Source organism: Scyliorhinus torazame, chromosome 17 (genome assembly GCF_047496885.1).
Source record: "Scyliorhinus torazame isolate Kashiwa2021f chromosome 17, sScyTor2.1, whole genome shotgun sequence".
NCBI lineage: Eukaryota > Metazoa > Chordata > Chondrichthyes > Carcharhiniformes > Scyliorhinidae > Scyliorhinus > Scyliorhinus torazame.
In genome coordinates this window covers 34,128,758-34,147,056 of record NC_092723.1, presented here as the reverse complement: position 1 = coordinate 34,147,056, position 18,299 = coordinate 34,128,758, and the positions used below count along the sequence as shown (strand labels likewise).

The following is an 18,299-nucleotide window of genomic DNA, read 5'->3' as shown; positions in this document are numbered from 1 at the left end:
GACCACAATCACCGTCATCAAGGCCCTCCATAGCATCTTTGCACTGTTCGGGTTCCCTGCTTACATACACAGTGATAGGGGGTCCTCCTTTATGAGCGACGAACTGCGTCAATTCCTACTCAGCAAGGGCATTGCCTCGAACAGGACGACCAGTTACAACCCCCGGGGTAACGGCCAGGTAGAGAGGGAGAACGGAACGGTCTGGAAGACCGTCCTATTGGCCTTACAGTCCAGGAACCTCCCAGTCTCCCGCTGGCAAGAAGTCCTCCCGGATGCTCTCCACTCCATCCGGTCACTGCTTTGTACGACCACCAATCAGACACCTCACAAGCGTCTCCTGGTCTTCCCCAGGAAGTCCTCCTCTGGGACCTTGCTCCCGACCTGGCTGGCAGCACCTGGACCCATCCTGCTCCGAAAACATGTGCGGGCGCACAGGTCGGACCCGTTGCTCGAGAGGGTCCATCTGCTCCATGCTAACCCCCAGTACGCCTACGTGGCGTACCCCGATGGTCGACAAGATACGGTCACCCTACGGGACCTGGCGCCCGCCGGAACCCCACGCGCATTCCAGCCGCCAGTCCCACCCTCCCCTCCACCGCAGCACCTTACAGGAGGATCAGTCCTACCGCCGGCCCCGTCTAGGCCCCCCCCACCCACCGACGCCCCCCGCAGGCGCTCCCTTCCCAGGTCAACCGTTTTCCCCACCAGTGCCGTCTAGGGGTGCTGAAGCTGCCATGGAGATCGAAGCCACGCTCCCGGAGTCACAGACGCCCGAGCCTCCACCAGAGTCACCACCGAAGCTCCGACGATCGCAGAGGACAACCAGGGCCCCCGATCGACTGATTGCTTCATTTTAATTGTAATCTGTAAATATAAACCATCAAATCTACATTGCTATCAGAATTGTAAATAGTTACTAAACACTGTACGGAGGTATTACAGTACCTCCATAACTAATTATACCATGTTGCCATGTTTTGCAGTTTCAGGCCACCACCCCCGCTGGACTCCTTTTTAACAGGGGGTGAATGTGGTATTATAGGTATTACAGTACCTGATAGGCTATAGCACCATTGGAGGAAACTGTATGCTTTCTATTGGTTAGAACGTATGGTAGCTCCGCCCTGATAGGCAGGGTATAAGAACCCGTGCCGCCCCAGCAGCCTTCATTCTGTACATCTAGCTTATTAAAGTCTTCAGTTGGACTACAACCTCGCTTTAGTGGTCATTGATCGTGCATCAACCTGTAGCTTTCATTGATACTAAACAAGCAATCAAACAGAGGGTAAAAACATGCCTTACCAGCAAAGGTGTATTATCCATTGAGAGTAATCAAGTAAAGCCCACCCAAATTAAACAACTACCCTCGGGGAAGCAACATTTTCCCAGGGGCTGGTTTTGCACATGAATAAATCGCTGGCTTTGGAAGCAGACCAAGGCAGGCCAGCAGCACGGTTCAATTCCCATACCAGCCTCTCCGAACAGGCGCCGGAATGTGGCGACTAGGGGCTTTTCACAGGAACTTTATTTGAAGCCCACTTGTGACAATAAGCGATTTTCATTTCATTTCATTTCAGTTTCATCCAGTGAAATCCCGATGAGGGATTACAGAGGCACACTCATAGGGTCTGGTTACACATTACTGGGTCCTTACTCCTTTTTGTCGGCGACTACAGGGGTCGACCTATTATACAAATGCTCGTTAATTCCCGGTCCAATCAGGACAAGGGAACAATCAACCCCAGCTGGTTGAACCTCACGCATATCACATGCAGATTAAACCCCCACCCCCAACGTCCAAAAACCCATTGAAAGGCATCCCCAGAGGAGGAGAGGTCCAATATAAAAAATAAAGGACAAAACCGGAGCGACAACCGCAACGGGCAAGCAATAGCAAAATGATACAAGGCGTTTGGACCGCAGGAAGCGCCACCGAACCCAACCAAATGCACAATATTCAGACCTCTTTTTCCAGGTTTACTCTGCACACTTCTAAGTTTCAAACTCCTGAGGTACAAAAATCCGATTTCAGTGAAAGTGGCTGATGATGTAAAATGTCAGCTGGCTCCTTGAACCGTGCATGCGCAAAACGCCCCTTTCCTGGGAAAATGGGAAGTGCGCGTTTGGGTGCAGGACTTAGAATTTTTGGGGACTTGCGCCATTTTTGCCATAACAGTCATGAAGAAAACCCTGGCCTATAAATTGGAAACTGGAAGTTAGTAGCCCTTTCATGTTTGTTATTTAATGTTAAATCCTGTTTAATAATTTCCTTTTGACATTGAACAGAAACGGATTTCTTGCTTTTTCTCACAATCTAGCTTTCACTATCTCTACCCATGGTTATAACTCAACTGAAGGGCTAGTTTAGCACAGTGGGCTAAACAGCTGGATTATAACGCAGAATAATGCGAGCAGCATGGGTTCAATTCCCGTATCAGCCTCTCCGAACATGCTCCGGAATGTGGCGACTAGGGGCTTTTCACAGTAACTTCATTGAAGCCTACTTGTGACAATAAACTATTAGGGCAGCAAGGTGGCGCAGTGGGTTAGGCCTGCTGCCTCACGGCGCCGAGGTCCCTGGTTCGATCCTGGCTCTGGGTCACTGTCCGTGTGGAGTTTGCACATTCTCCCCGTATTTGCGTGGGTTTCGCCTCACAACCCAAAGATGTGCAGGGGAGGTGGATTGACCACAATAAATTGCCCCTCAATTGGAAAACATGAATTGGGTACTCTAAATTTTCTCTCCTTAGATAGCTCAGCTGGTAGAGCGGAGGACTGCAGATCATTCAAACTAACATCCTTAGGTCGCTGGTTCAATTCCGGCTCAAAGGAACCTCCCCTTCCCTTTAGAGGCAGCACGGTGGCGCAGTGGGTAGCACTGTAGCCTCATGGTGCAGAGGTCCCAGGTTCGATCCCTGGCCCTGGGTCACTGTCTGTGTGGAGTTTGCACATTCTCCCTGTGTCTGCGTGGGTTTCACCCCCACAACCCAAAGATGTGCAGGCTAGGTGGATTGGCCATGCTAAGTTGCCCCTTAATTGGCAAAAATGAATTGGGTACTTTAAATTTAATAGGGCAGCACGGTAGCACAGTGGATAGCATTGTGGCTTCACAGCGCCAGGGTCCCAGGTTCAATTCCTCGCTGGGTCACTGTCTGTGTGGAGTCTGCACGTTCTCCCCGTGTCTGCGTGGGTTTCCTCCGGGTGCTCCGGTTTCCTCCCACAGTCCAAAGACGTGCAGGTTAGGTGGATTGGCTATGCTAAATTGCCCTTAATGTCCAAAAAAGGTTGGGAGGGATTATTGGGTTATGGGGATAGGGTGGAAGTGAGAGCTTAAGTGGGTCGGTGCAGACTCGATGGGCCGAATGGCCTCCTTCTGCACTGTATGTTCTATGTTCTATGTTCTATGAATGACTCAGTTCTCCTCCCCTCCCCTCATTCCTGCCAAAAATAACCCAATAATAGAAAATGTTGTGAGCATGGTAATGCATTTTGGCTTAAATGTCAAGAGGGGAGTCTGCATCTGGTCAAGATTGAACCCTATATTCAGAGAGAGGCTGCTGAATGTGACAACTCCCAACAATAAATAAAAATCTTCGGTAATTTTTCAACTGAGGTAAGAATTTTGACAAATACTGATTAGGTTGCACATCTGTGTCCATACCTTGCTCACAGTTCTTGCCTCCAAAGCCCAGGGGACACTCACAACTGAAGGTCTCCCACCTGTTCACACAAGTCCCTCCATTCTCGCATGTATTTGAATCACAGAAATTCCACTTTGCAGAGCACCCTACAGAAGGGAAAAATGACGTACATCTCATTTTTCATGCACATGTATTGCAAAACATGGGGTGCAATTTATCCAACTCATTGCGCCGGGAGTAACGGGGTAAATCGCGGGAGAGCCCCAAATCGGGCTTGACGCTGGGACAATCACGAGTCACCCGTACCTGCTACGCCTGGGGTGATCTGGATCATGCCCTTATTGCTTCATATCCCGACACCACAATTACGCGGTGCAGATTCACGCGGACCCAGGAGTCCATGGCTACGCCTGTGAGGCCTCAACTGGGCGCTGATTAGCACTGGAGTGATGCCACCTCAGGGAGGGTGTCGGAGGCCATTTGAGCCCCCCAGTGGTCAGGGACAGGGCACGGTAATACCCTGACACTCCCCTAGCTCCTGTAATCCTGGAAGTGCCATCAGGGTATCCTGGCAGTGCCAACCTGGTATGGCCATGGTGCCAAGGGCATTACCAGGGTGCCAGTGCCAAGGTGCCAGGTTGGCACTGCTAAGGATCGAGGCATGGGATGGGGCCATGTCCATGACAGAGAGCGGTATGAACGGACTGCAGAAAGGTTGGGGGGTGAAGAGGGTGATCCTGAAAGCGGGGAGTGCCAAAAGGGAGGGGTGTAGAGATCAGTGCAGCCTTTCAAAATGGCACCCTGATCTGTGAGGAGCCGGTCCTGCTGGTGACTTACTCTCCAGTGCTGGAAAAATTTTAAAGCCTGGCCTTGACCTGGGTGAAACTCCCCAAGGCCCAAAGAAATGGCTAAGTGCCGTTGAATAGCAGTCTCCATCTTAATATTGCAGCCGTCACGAAACACCCTGCCAAACGAGCCCAAAACCCCATTTTGAAATTTTTCCAATGAATCATGCCCATAGTGTTATCCACTCCTTAATTACAGAAATGAGAACTAGGCTGGTTCTTCAGGGGCAGGACAAATGATAATCCCTTTCCTTCCAAAAATGAAAGGAGGTAGTTTCAACTTCCCCAGATAATTGATATTAAAACCACTAAAAGAACTGGACTTCTCTTAACACTTACCTGCTGTAACTAATACATTCCCATTTTACTTTATTACAAAGTGTTACTATTTCTGTCTTTAAATATACTTTCTTACATCTGTTCGGTTGTCCCTGTCCTTTCCTCCCAGGGAAGGAACCCTCATCCTGGGCTCTGCCAATATAATTGTGAGATTGACCACACAGTGATGTCCCCCCCCCCTTCCATTTTCTTCTCCGACTGTTGCCTCATCCCTCATGGCAAATTCAGTACAAGGGTCAGTGAACTGAGAACGCCAATGTGTCACACGTTATTGGTTTCTCTAACTTACCTGATACTGTGCCATTATTTGCTATGAAATCAGCCATATCAATTTGTTGGTCATCTATAAACAGGTTTTTCATGCATCCCATAAATTCATGATTCTGAAGAGGAAAGTCTTCCGGCAGGTTTGGAACTCCGCCAAGAAGCAAAGGGCCTGTCAAATCCAGGGACCTAGGAAACGGATCCAGAGAAGGTAGCATTTATTTCTTTTGATACCAAGATCTTTCATGCACAGATTGTTTTTTATTACTCCTAAATGATCACATTTGGACAAAGACATACATGCATGACAGAGCGTGGGTAATGATGAGCAAACTTCTGATGGGAGGATTGGTTAGCGCTCAGGAATTTCTTCTGCCCCAAAATTCAGGACATAAATCTGATTGTTTGAATTACAGGCCAGTTATGTCTTCACTTTAACACAAGAGCTCATTCAACATTGCAAGCAAGTGGCAAACATAAAACAGCATTGCTATACCATAAACATGCATTATGGTAGAACATTGATTAATGGCTACAATGGCTTGTGAGTGTTGAGACCACAAAATTTGTTCTCACATTACATTCAAGCTGCATGAATAAAAATAAAGCAATATTGTCTGATTTTATGCATGAGAGATGAAATGCAATTAACAAAGGAAACATTATACACACTTGACATACATGCAGTTTTATCGACTGAAAATTGCAGTGGATAATTAGACTTGATGTTCAGTGACCCCTGTTGGATAGTGTGAATATGTGGCCATCAGTGAGCGGGTTTAGCAGTTATTCTCTCCAATCGAATTGCTCACTGATATCACAGCCCCCACACATACACTTGACTGATGCAGAAGCTTAACCAGTATTGTGCTTCACCTTTGGAAAGGACAGAAGAGAACGGGACAAAATAAAGAAATAAAATATTTGTAGAACTCGCGCAAGTATTCTCCTTTTCATTGATTTCTTTACGGCGGTGACATTAAGAGAAGAAAATATAGTTGGTGCGGCCTCCAAGCGAGCATAGCCAAAACAAACACATACTCCAAATACCTGAGATACATGTGGGTGGTTAATTTAGTAGAACATGCTGAGGTTAAACATAAAGCTAATTAAATTGTGATCGAAATGCAGTATTGTGTGGAACGAAATTATGAATGATGTAATGGCTCTGAAGCAGTGTGGTTGGATGATATATTACTGGCATTTTGCTTTGTGGTGAAGGTAGAATTAAAGAAATGAATTAGTAGTCATATTTACTGATGATTTCACCTAGGGGATGTCAAAATACATGTAGCCATGCAAGTTCCACATTGTAGTACAATACTGGATATTCTGCAGAATCACTTAATGGTAATCTGGAGCACAATGGTAATGTTTAACTATAAAGACGCGAGCCTGGATTTTGAAATGAAATGAAATGAAAAGCGCTTATTGTCACAAGTAGGCTTCAAATGAAGTTACTGTGAAAAGCCCCTAGTCGCCACAATCCGTTCAAAGATGTTTTACATAAATGCTGATGGTCGTTATCATTACTATCAAAAGAATATAAGTTGTAAATGGCAGGCTTCAGGTCTTTTTCATCTTTATTTTTTCCCCTCAGTGCTAATTCGATCTTCTGATCTTCCAGTCAGTCAAGCGTGGGTAGCACAGTGGCCCAGTAGTTAGCACTGTTGCCTCACAGCGCCAGGGCCTAGGGTCAATTCCTGCCTTGGGTGACTGTGTGGAGTTTGCATGTCCTCCCCGTACCTGCGTGGGTTCCCTCCGGGTGCTCCAGTTTCCTCCCACAGTCCAAAGATTATCATCATAGATGATTATCATAGATTATCATAGAATTTACAGTGCAGAAGGAGGCCATTCGGCCCATCGAGTCTGTACCGGCTCTTGGAAAGAGCACCCTACCCAAGGTCAACACCGCCACCCTATCCCCATATCCCAGTAACCCCACCCAACACTAAGGGCAATTTTGGACACTAAGGGCAATTTATCATGGCCAATCCACCTAACCTGCACATCTTTGGACTGTGGGAGGAAACCGGAGCACCCGGAGGAAACCCACGCACACACGGGGAGGATGTGCAGACTCCGCACAGACAGTGACCCAAGCCAGAATCGAACCTGGGACCCTGGAGCTGTGAAGCAATTGTGCTATCCACAAGGCTACCGTGCTGCGTGCAGGATTGGTGAATTGACCGTGCTAAATTGCCACTTGGTGTCCAAAGATGTGTAGGTTAGGTGGGGTTATGGGGATACGGTTGGGGATTGGTCATTGGTAGGGTGCTCTTTCAGAGGATCCGTGCAAACTGAATGGGCCAAATGGATCATATGGCACTCGACAGCGGGCAGTGGATTTATTCTCTGCATGTGTCTGTGCCTCTGGCCTTCTGTGAATCCCCTTTTTTTGTCTCACCATTAATAGCTATGACCTTAGCCACCTAAAATCCACTTGCTTCATCCCTCTCCAGCTCCCCCTCCTCCTTTAAGATCCTTTTAAACTAATTTCTTCAATCAAGCATTTGGTCACCCCTACTTTGAATCTGTGTTTGAGTTCCTTCCACTGCTGGGAAGTCCTTTGGGATATTTGTCTCTGTTAAAGGTGCTATAGAAGTGTAAGTGGTTGTTGCTTTTGATGGAAGCTGGAATTTTCTTTACAGTTCACTGTACTCATTGAGACACTGGTGTAGAAAAAGTAACTTTTTATATGAATAGTCTTTGGGCGAGATTTTCTGCTGTTCATGTCCGGATGATCCTGCCGACGGCACACGCCCACCATGGGTATCCCGGCGGAGTGGTGTGGATTCAATGGGAAATCCCATTGACGGCACGGTGGTGGGACCTGAAGACCCCGTCGCCGGCCAACAGCGGGCCGCAAACGCCCCCGGGAAACATGCCGCGGGGACGCCAGAGACCTCGCCCATATTCTGTGATAACAAAGGGGAGAATTCTCATCAGTTAATTTCATTTATTTAAAAAATGAACTTACTTTTTTGACCCGGACTGGGTTCCTTGAGCTGAACAGGAATAATTCCCAATGAAGTTGCCAAAGCGCAGTGCAACAGAAGTGTCACAGTCATCAACGGTAACCACAGCAACCTTTTGCTCTGAAGGTCCTTGAGGAACACCTGACTTCCCAACAACTGGCTGTGGAGAAAAAACAAACAAATATATTTTGCCGTATATTTTGTGCACCATGATTAATGCAAAAATTGGTCGGAAAAACGTACGACGAAGAAGAGATGTCACGTGAATTGTAAATTGTCACAGGTTGCAGGCCAATTGACATTCCTCTGCCATTAGCTTTGCCAAATGATATCCATTTGAGGAAGCCACGCAAACTGGCAAAATCCAGCCCACAGAGAATTGAAATGCAGAAAAATGCTCTGTAATTTAGTGCACAAAATTGATGGAGCTCATATTATTTAACAGCTACTTCAACATCATTTAAAAACAAGTCAGCCAAATAAAATTTGGTTTTACAAAGTATATTTGGGTGGATCCCTGAAGCAATGTCCTGCATCACAAGCAGATTTTGCTTTGACTGAAATGTCTTCCCACAGTGTAGCCCATCAACTGCATGCTGTTAATTAATGAAAATTAATTAAAAGAATAATTCTCTTCTCAAACATCGATCTAAGACACCAGCTTCACTTTCCTGGACAGGAAGGATGTTCTTGCTATGGAGGGAGTGCAGAGAGGGTTCACTGGACTGATTACTGGGGTGGCAGGTCTGATGTATGAGGAGGGATTGAGTCGGTTAGGATTACATTTGCTGAAGTTCAGGAGAATGAGGGGGGAATCTCATAGAAACCTATGAAGTTCCAACAGGACTAGACAGGGTAGATGCAGGAAGGATGTTTCCAATGGCGGGGGTGTCCAGAAGCAGGGTCGCAGTCTGAGGATATGGCATAGATCATTTAGGACTGAGATGAGGAGAAAAAGTGAGTTTAATTATTTGGCATCACCAACAACAACAATTGATATTAATATGGCACCTTTAAGGTAGTAAAAATTTATCAAAGTATTTCACAGGAGTGTTGACACTGTTTCACAAATGTTGACACTGAGGTAGACAAGGAGATATTAGAACAGGTAACCAAAAGTTTGATCGAAGAGGGACATTGCATTGGAATTTCACCAAGTAAGAAACAAAAATTGCCCTGTTCAAAACCACTTCAGATTTTGGATTCCGCCTCTTGCCATCCCATATACATAAACAACTGAAATTACATCCATCAATAATTCATGCCTAAAATATCATGTTACCTTTCCCAGCATATTTACTGAATAGAATAAAAAATAATTTTGTTGCATGACATGCTCCAAGGAGTGTCTGGAAACGGGACTTCTAACTGAGTGAGGGAATAAGTGCCACTTCAAAATTGGTGGTCAATCTGATTAGTGGCAGTAGAAACAGTTCCCAAATTCTAACAAATGACAAAGAGTTATCCAGACTCGAAACATTAGCTCCCTTCTCTCTCCGCAGGTGCTGTTAGGATTGCCGAGATTGTCCAGTATTTTCTGTTTTTGTCCCAAAATCGAAGTCCAGGTACGTGCAAGCACTGAGGTTCTCAAGGTGGGAGGATGAGTGGAGCCTGGGAGGAGCGGAGAGAGGTGTTGGGGATCTTGATGGGAAGGCCTAGGTTGGGGTAGGTATGAAGGGGTTGGAAAAGACTTTGGGTGGAAGTTGCACTCAAAGGTGAAAAGAGCTCTTGAGGGAGGCAACAGCCCCCCCCCCCTCCCCCCCCCCCCCGCCAGCAACCAACTCTCCAACCAAGGCTCAAGCAGTGTAACCTGTCGGGCTTCCACCCTGCGCCTGAACTCCTCATCCTGCTGCTAGTCTCAAAATTGAGAATGGGCGGGAAGCAGCCATTAAGTTGCTGGCTCCAAGTGGGCACTTAAAGGGTTTGAATTAGGGCCAGAGTCAGTAGGCCGTCCTCTGTCTTGCCCGCCCAAGTAAAATTGCAGACATGTTGGGGGTGGGCGGGAAGGCCATCCAGAAATTCAATACCCCTCCAACTTGCAGGTGGGGGAACCAAAATCTCTGGTCTAGGTCATTATTTTGAAATTAACCTTGATTAATTCATGACAACATAATAATAATAATCTTTATTGTCAGAAGTAGGCTTATATTAACACTGCAATGACGTACTGTGAAAAGCCCCTAATCGCCACACTCCGGCGCCTGTTCTGGTAGACAGAGGGAGAATTCAGAATGTCCAATTCACCTAACAGCTCATCTTTCGGGACTTGTGGGGGAAATCTGGGCAAACCCACGCAGACACGGGGAGAACGTGAAGACTCCGCACAAACAGTGATCCAAGCCGGGAATCGAACCTGGGACCCTGGCGCTGTAAAGCAACAGTGCTACCCACTGTGAACAAAGAACAAAGAAAAGTACAGCACAGGAACAGGCCCTTCGGCCCTCCAAGCCTGCTACGACCATGCTGCCCGACTAAACTAAAATCTTCTACACTTCCTGGATCTATATCCCTCTATTTCCATCCTATTCATGTATTTGTCAAGATGCCCCTTAAATGTCACTATCGTCCCTGCTTCCACCACCTCCTCCGGCAGTGAGTTCCATGCACCTACTTCCTCCCGTGTAAAAAACTTGTCTCGTACATCTCCTCTAAACCTTGCCCCTCGTACCTTAAACATATGCCCCCTAGTAATTGACCCCTCTACCCTGGGAAAAAGTCTCTGACTATCCACTCTGTCTATGCCCCTCATAATTTTATAGACCACTATCAGGTCGCCCCTCAATCTCCTTCGTTCATGTGAGGACAAACCAAGTTTATTCAACCTCTCCTCATAGCTAATGCCCTCCATACCAGGCAACATCCTGGTAAATCTCTTCTGCACCCTCTCTAAAGCCACCACATCCTTCTGGTAGTGTGGCGACCAGAATTGAATACTGTACTCCAAGTGTGGCCTAACTAAGGTTCTATACAGCTGCAACATGACTTGCCAATTTTTATACTCAATGCTCCGGCTAATGAAGGCAAGCATGCCGTGTGCCTTCTTGACTACCTTCTCCAATTGTGTTGCCCCTTTCAGTGACCTGTGGACCTGTACACCTAGATCTCTCTGACTGTCAATACTCTTGAGGGTTAGAACATAGAACATTACAGCGCAGTACAGGCCCTTCGGCCCTCGATGTTGCGCCGACCTGTGAAACCACTCTAAAGCCCATTTACACTATTCCCTTATCGTCTATATGTCTATCCAATGACCATTTGAATACCCTTAGTGTTGGCGAGTCCACTACTGTTGCAGGCAGGGCATTCCACACCCTTACTACTCTCTGAGTAAAGAACCTACCTCTGACGTCTGTCTTATATCTATCTCCCCGCAATTTAAAGGTATGTCCCCTCGTGCTAGACATCACCATCCGAGGAAAAAGACTCTCACTGTCCACCCTATCCAATCCTCTGATCATCTTGTCTGCCTCAATTAAGTCACCCCTTAACCTTCTCTCTCTAACGAAAACAGCCTCAAGTTCCTCAGCCTTTCCTCATAAGATCTTCCCTCCATACCAGGCAACATTCTGGTAAATCTCCTCTGCACCCTTTCCAATGCTTCCACATCCTTCCTATAATGCGGTGACCAGAATTGCACGCAATACTCCAAATGCGGCCGCACCAGAGTTTTGTACAGCTGCAACATGACCTCATGGCTCAGAAACTCAATCCCTCTACCAATAAAAGCTAACACACCGTATGCCTTCTTAACAACCCTCTCAACCTGAGTGGCAACTTTCAGGGATCTATGTTCATGGACACCGAGATCTCTCTGCTCATCCACACTGCCAAGAATCTTACCATTAGCCCAGTACTCTGTCTTCCTGTTATTCCTTCCAAAATGAATCACCTCACACTTTTCTGCATTAAACTCCATTTGCCACCTCTCAGACAAGCGCTGCAGCTTATCTATGTTCCTCTGTAACTTGTAACATCCTTCCGCACTGTCCACAACTCCACCGACTTTAGTGCCATCTGCAAATTTACTCACCCATCCTTCTACGCCCTCCTCCAGGTCATTTATAAAAATGACAAACAGCAGTGGCCCCAAAACAGATCCTTGTGGTACACCACTAGTAACTGGACTCCAGTCTGAACACTTCCCATCAATCACCACCCTTTGTCTTCTTCCAGCTAGCCAATTTCTGATCCAAACTGCTAAATCTCCCTGAATCCTATGCTTCCGTATTTTCTGCAGTAGCCTATCATGGGGAACCTTATCAAACGCTTTACTGATATCCATATACACCACATCAACTGCTTTACCCTCATCCACCTGTTTGGTCACCTTCTCAAAGAACTCAATAAGGTTTGTGAGGCACGACCTACCCTTCACGGAACCGTGTTGACTATGTCTAACCAAATTATTCCTTTCCAGGATCATACACCCTGGGCGTCATTCTCCGACCCCCCCGCCGGTTGGCGGGACCCCCGGCTCAATTCTCCGGCCCGTATGGGCCGAAGTCCCACCCAGAAATTGCTTGTCCCGCCGGCGTAAATCAAAGCTGGTATTTACCGGCGGGACCAGGCGCCGTGGGCGGGCTCCGGGGTCCTGGGGGGGGGCGCGGGGCGATCTGACCCTGGGGGGTGCCCCCACGGTGGCCTGGCCCGCGATCGGGACCCACCGATCCGCGGGCGGGCCTGTGCCGTGGGGGCACTCTTTCCCTTCCGACTCCGCCACGGCCTCCACCATGGCGGAGGCGGATGAGACTCTCCCCACTGCGCATGCGTGGGAAACTCGGCGGCCGCTGACGCTCCCGCGCATGCGCCGCATTTCCGCGCCAGCTGGCGGGGCACCAAACACCATTTCCGCCAGCTGGCGGGGCAACAAACGCCATTTCCGCCAGCTGGCGGGGCGGAAATCCCTCAGACGCCGGCCTAGCCCCTCAATGTTGGGGCTCGGCCCCCAAAGATGCGGAGCATTCCGCACCTTTGGGCCGGCGCGATGCCCGTCTGATTGGCGCCGTTTTTGGCGCCAGTCGGCGGACATCGCGCCGTTGCGGGAGAATTTCGCCCTACCTCTTATAAACCTTTCCAAGATTTTGCCCACAACAGAAGTAAGGCTCACTGGTTCTACCATACTGCCCTACAACTGGGCAATATTGAACTATCCGCAGGTACATTGGGCTGGATTCTGCTCCTGCAAGAACGCCATGGGCGAGAGGCAGACAATGGAGAATGCATCGGGCTGGATTCTCCGGTCGCCGGGCGAATGTGGTCAGAGAATCCCGCCCATTATTTCAAGGTGGTGCAACCCTATTTCATACACATTAAGCAAAGGATTCAAAATAACTCTTGTTATTCCTTTGCACATTGTTTCCTCTGAATTATCCAGAGGGGGATTGTTAAAAAAAGTGCTTTGTTTGTAAAAGACTGTCTTGATAGACTCTATTAATAGAATTTGAAAGTGTGCATCCCTCCTGGATAAACAAATAAACCTGCATTTCTCGTCCAATGTGGACTAGAAATACCCTGAAAATAACATAAGTCAACAGTATTTTCCAGAACAGCTGAGGCTATTAGAGCAAGTTCAGCATTGTGCCTTAAATTATTACAAAATGTCAGTTAGCACGATGTACAGAATTCACTTGTAGCTTGCAATGTCTGTCCAGCACCTAGCCAATGACTTTCTTAGCATGCCCAAAAATGTTTACGATATATGCACAGAACTAAAGGTTACTTCTTAACAGGGTACTGTCTTCATAAAAATAAGTTGGCCGAACTATACAACAAATCAATTTACAAACACAAAATACAACCATATAAATTATGTCAAAAAATAAATGGCATGTGAGGACAATGTTACTGTGATAATTTACAGAAAGGTTTTTTCCGGAAAAAATGGCAACATGTCAGGTTTTGACTGGAAACTTTTTCTCCCACATAAACACAGCCAGATGTTCACTCCAGGTCTTCTGACACTTTGTCAAAAAAAAGCAGTGGGGTGTGATTGGAGCCATCATTCCCAGGGCAGCAATTCCACTCCTTTCTTAAAGGGTGTCCCAATCTCAAAGTCAGTGTAAAGGGCCTCCCACAATGCCCCTCCCCAACACAGAGATCAGGGCTCCCAGCAGATAACGGGAACGCCCACAAACCTAGAAGACAGAGGGGCAATCTCCCCTCCACTACTCGATGTTCATGTCAAACCCCGCCCACAACCACAAGGCATCAGAGTGACCTCCCGCCATCATCGCTGGCATCGGGACATTATCACCTCTCCATCATCGCTGGCATCGAGGCATCATACCCCGACCCCCCCCCCCCCCCATCACCGTCAGCACCGGGGCATCAACTTCCCCCAATGGTTTTCCCTAGGGCCAGCCCCTGGCCACGACACCAGGTACTGCCAACCTGGCTCTGCCCCCTGGCACTGCCAATCTGGCTCTGCCCGTAGAACTGCCAAACTGGCAGGCTGGCACTGCGAGGGTGCCAGGAGGCTGTGCCAGGCCACGGCCCGGCAATGTTATACTAATATTATAGTTATACTATTAATAATTAGTTGTACTAATCTCTGAATCCCAGCTTGGTCATCAAATAGTTTGGAAACCAGCAGTGATTCGAGGCCACGTGACATCACGCTAACGGAAGTGGGGGGAGCATGGGGGAAACATCTGACGACCCCGGACATAATGGTGTTAAATTTAGCTAATTTCATAATAATCAGGTTCATGCCCTCAATGGGTGTGAACCTGATTACATTGCAGGCGGAGGAAATCTCAAACTGAAATCTCACCACCGCATTCCGGTTATGGCACTCTTGTGAGAATTAACGGCCATAACAGGATCTGCGCCTGCGGCAAGTGGGCCCAGAATATCACGGCCAATGTGCTTGCCTTCTGTTACTGTGATTAAACTAATGCATGTCTCTTTTCAAAGAAAGAGTGACTCTAGCTGAAAGAATACGCTGTTCTTTCATTTTTGATGGAGATTTGGCATTGTGAAATGTTTACTTTATAAATGCTGTTTTGCCTGAAGGTTCTCTCAATCATAATTCTAATGCTTTCTTACATTCTTATAGTGTGATCAGCCATGTGTGGCGCTGGTCCAATAACTCTCGATATCTTTATCCTTTTTGGATCTAAGCAATTTGTTAAGTTTAACAATGTACAGTACATTTGGTTAACTGGGATATAAGCCTCATCAGATTTGCACAATCCATTCTTTGGTTACTCATGTTCCAGTGCTCTTTCAATGCCTCGCAGCGGGGGGTATATGAGAGAGGTTTGAGATGGCTATTCTAATATTGTTTTCCTCCCTTTAGGATGGGTGGGCCTTGAATCATCACCTCTACCGACTCTGCAGCACAGTCAAGGGACTGAACGTGTGCAGAATCACAAACCCCTGCTCTGTCACACACTGCGCTTCAGCCCAACAGAGTGACATTGCTCAACAATTTAACAATGCCTTTACAATACGGGAGTGCAGCTGACTGCATTCCCATGGATTTCCTTACTCTGGCTGCACTTCCGATGTCCCATTGGGTTAGATCAGCTAGTTTCAGTGAAGCCAACGCAGGAAGACATCTCCACTAAGACAGCATCTGGGTCTCCTGCATTTCACAGAGCCCAGAACGGCTGGCCCTCAGCTTAAATGTACAAAGAGAGAGTGGTGCGCAGGGGTCTTTCACTGCGCAGGAAGCAATACCTGGGCAATCTAGACAACGTTAAAGAAATTAAAGGTTATTCGAAAGGTGGCAACATTTTAGCTTTTTAAACGACCATTACTGTCACGAAAGAAAGTGTTTGATAAATCTTTTATTGTTCCAGAGAAAGAGAGGCAGAAGACCTATTACAATAAGTTCATGCGCAGATGATGCAATTTACACCCGCGCACCATCTGCTTGTAAACAAACATAAAAAATGTTTGCCAAAGACTTTATCGCGAAGAGTGCCCCTTTAAAGATCTAACAATAACAAGAAACATGCTGCTGGGCTTCAGTGAACAAGCGTTTCCAACATAAGCCTGGAAGGATTTAAGCAGTTCAAAGTCTGCAGGCCTGGACGTTTCTAGACTCCTTTGTTTGTCCCGGTCCTTTTTTCCTCGAGCAGCCCCATGCAACTCTACCCAGGCCCCCTACAGACAAAAGAATTCTTCGACTATCAGATCATCCTTTCAGCAGCTATACCAGCCTCCAACGGCAACCGACCAAACCAAATGCTTTTCAGACTTAACAAAGACCGGTTGAATGGAAATGATAATCCGAGAAAAATTTCATTTTATTGTCTGCATTGAAAACGCCAAAGAAATTAAGTTCAAGGGGGGAGAGATTTTAAATGTACCAATACTTTCTGAGTAACTCGATTCCAGGCTTTTTGTCAACCCATGACACTTTATATTTGGCAACCAAATGCAAACTACATTACTTTTCCTCAAGTTCTTCTTGGAGCCCCAAAACGTTCCCTATTTTTCTGCTCCACACACAAACAATTTTCTGGGGACTTACAGTTTTCATACCGCCAAGAACTAAGAAAGTAAATGTCTTATTTTAAGACATCTATTGTGCCTTCCAGGTATCATTTTGTTTTAAACTCACATGCCATGTTTCTCCATTGTCTTGCTGCATTAGTCTATTTGGCTAAGCTATGTTGCCCAGTCAATCCCAAGTAAGCTGGTCACATGTGAGGCAGTATGAGAGGCACTTTGTAACCTGGGTTACAATGTGAAAAAAATGATTGCAGCTCGTGATTGTTATCTAGCAACCTCTGCTATCATGTATAAGCATCTGATGTGAACTGAATTGGGCTCGGCTGTGATACCTATTTGTGGTGAAATAGTCTTTGATATGCACTGAGAAAGCACACTCATGAAAAAACAATTGGACAAGATATCAGAGGTGAACTGGTGTCTGCAGTACTGTACCACAGTAAGAAACTCATGCATTCATTCACATGTGGGAAGGAGGTAAAATTGCTGAGAAAAAAATTGGAATTAAATCTTTCATGGAGTTCTGTGTGCTATAGTCTTCATTTCTGCTTGTGAACTACTGCAAACATATGAAAAAAGTGGACAGAAAAAGCTCCACTGATCCATTGAGTCACTCCCAGTTAGCTGCCCTGCAATGAGATCGCCATTGCAACGTCAGTAACTTGGGGACTCCAGTGGTAAATTAACATTAATTTATTAAACTAGTTAGAGTTCTGCTCAAAGCAGCATAGCGCTCCCAGTATCGTCCTTGCTGGGAGAACCAGCCACATCAAGCCCTGTTTTGGGCAGGCTTTTATATTAGTATATAACGAGCACAGGCAGGTGGCCTCCGCCCGCTATCTGGGAGGCTCGTACCATGAGTCCCATGGGGAGGTCAGTGATGGTTTCCCCATGGTCTCTGTGAGGGTTATGACACCCCTCCCTCCAAATTCCAAAGCTCCCCCTTCAGCCGCCAATGGCGGGGGCCTTCTGCTCCACTTTGCCCGCTTACGCTTGTTGCAGTTCTGGGTCGGGTGGGGTGTTTTGATTTGCCCACTGTCTATTCCTGGCGGCTGACCTCCGAAGAGATACTGCTGGGACCTCAGTCCTTGATACGCTGGAGTCTGCCGGAATGGTTTCCTCTCCATCCATACCGGGTTCAGAGTCATCCTCCTCCTGCTGGATAGTTGTGCGATAATTAAAAAGGAAGCACGCCAGTCGCATGCCCATCAACCGTGTGAGTTGCTTCTTTAAGCCCTCTTGAAGGTCTGGATCACCCTTTCTGCTGGACCATTGGAGGAGGAATAAAACGGAGCGGTTTCAACATGCCGAATGTCATTTCTCTTCATAAAAACAGTGAATTTTTCACTGCTGAACGACATCCCTTATCCATCACCAGGACCTCAGAGATTCCATGGGTGCTCAAAAACACCACATAGCCTCTCTATCATGGCCATGAATGTTGCGGAGGCCATCTTACTCTAGCCACTTTGAGTGAGCATTCATGAGAACAAGGAACATGGAACCCAGAAACGATCCCACAAAATCCATCTGCAGGCGTACCTATGGGCATCCCAGCCATTCCCAAAAATGAAGGTAGGCTGCCAGTGGAAGTTTTGGATGTTCCTGGCATGCCTGGCAGCTGTGCATGATCCTTTTGATGCCCCATCCATACCGGGTCACCAGACATAATTGCGGGCCAACATTTTCATTTTAGATGCTCCTCAATGGTCACTGTGAAGGTCCTGTAACAGAGCTTCCTGACCCTGTGGGGGGATAACCAGACGGGC

General features: G+C 47.1%; 1 protein-coding gene and 1 non-coding gene across 6 annotated transcripts in view; one reads left to right on the top strand and one right to left on the bottom strand.

Moving 5' to 3' along the window:
* celsr2 (cadherin, EGF LAG seven-pass G-type receptor 2) overlaps positions 1 to 18,299 on the bottom strand; it is a 430,851-nt gene that overhangs the window by 128,798 nt on the left and 283,754 nt on the right. For all 5 annotated transcript variants that reach the window (XM_072480304.1, XM_072480305.1, XM_072480307.1 and 2 more), the window contains exons 6-8: positions 8,070 to 8,227; positions 5,115 to 5,278; positions 3,662 to 3,787 (exon numbers count right to left, since the gene is read on the bottom strand). In XM_072480304.1, coding sequence (XP_072336405.1) covers positions 3,662 to 3,787; positions 5,115 to 5,278; positions 8,070 to 8,227 — 448 coding nt within the window. The remainder of the gene's footprint in view (positions 1 to 3,661; positions 3,788 to 5,114; positions 5,279 to 8,069; positions 8,228 to 18,299) is intronic.
* trnac-gca (transfer RNA cysteine (anticodon GCA)) lies at positions 2,745 to 2,832 on the top strand. The gene is given in 2 exon segments: positions 2,745 to 2,781; positions 2,797 to 2,832. It is a non-coding gene; the product is annotated as a tRNA-Cys (tRNA).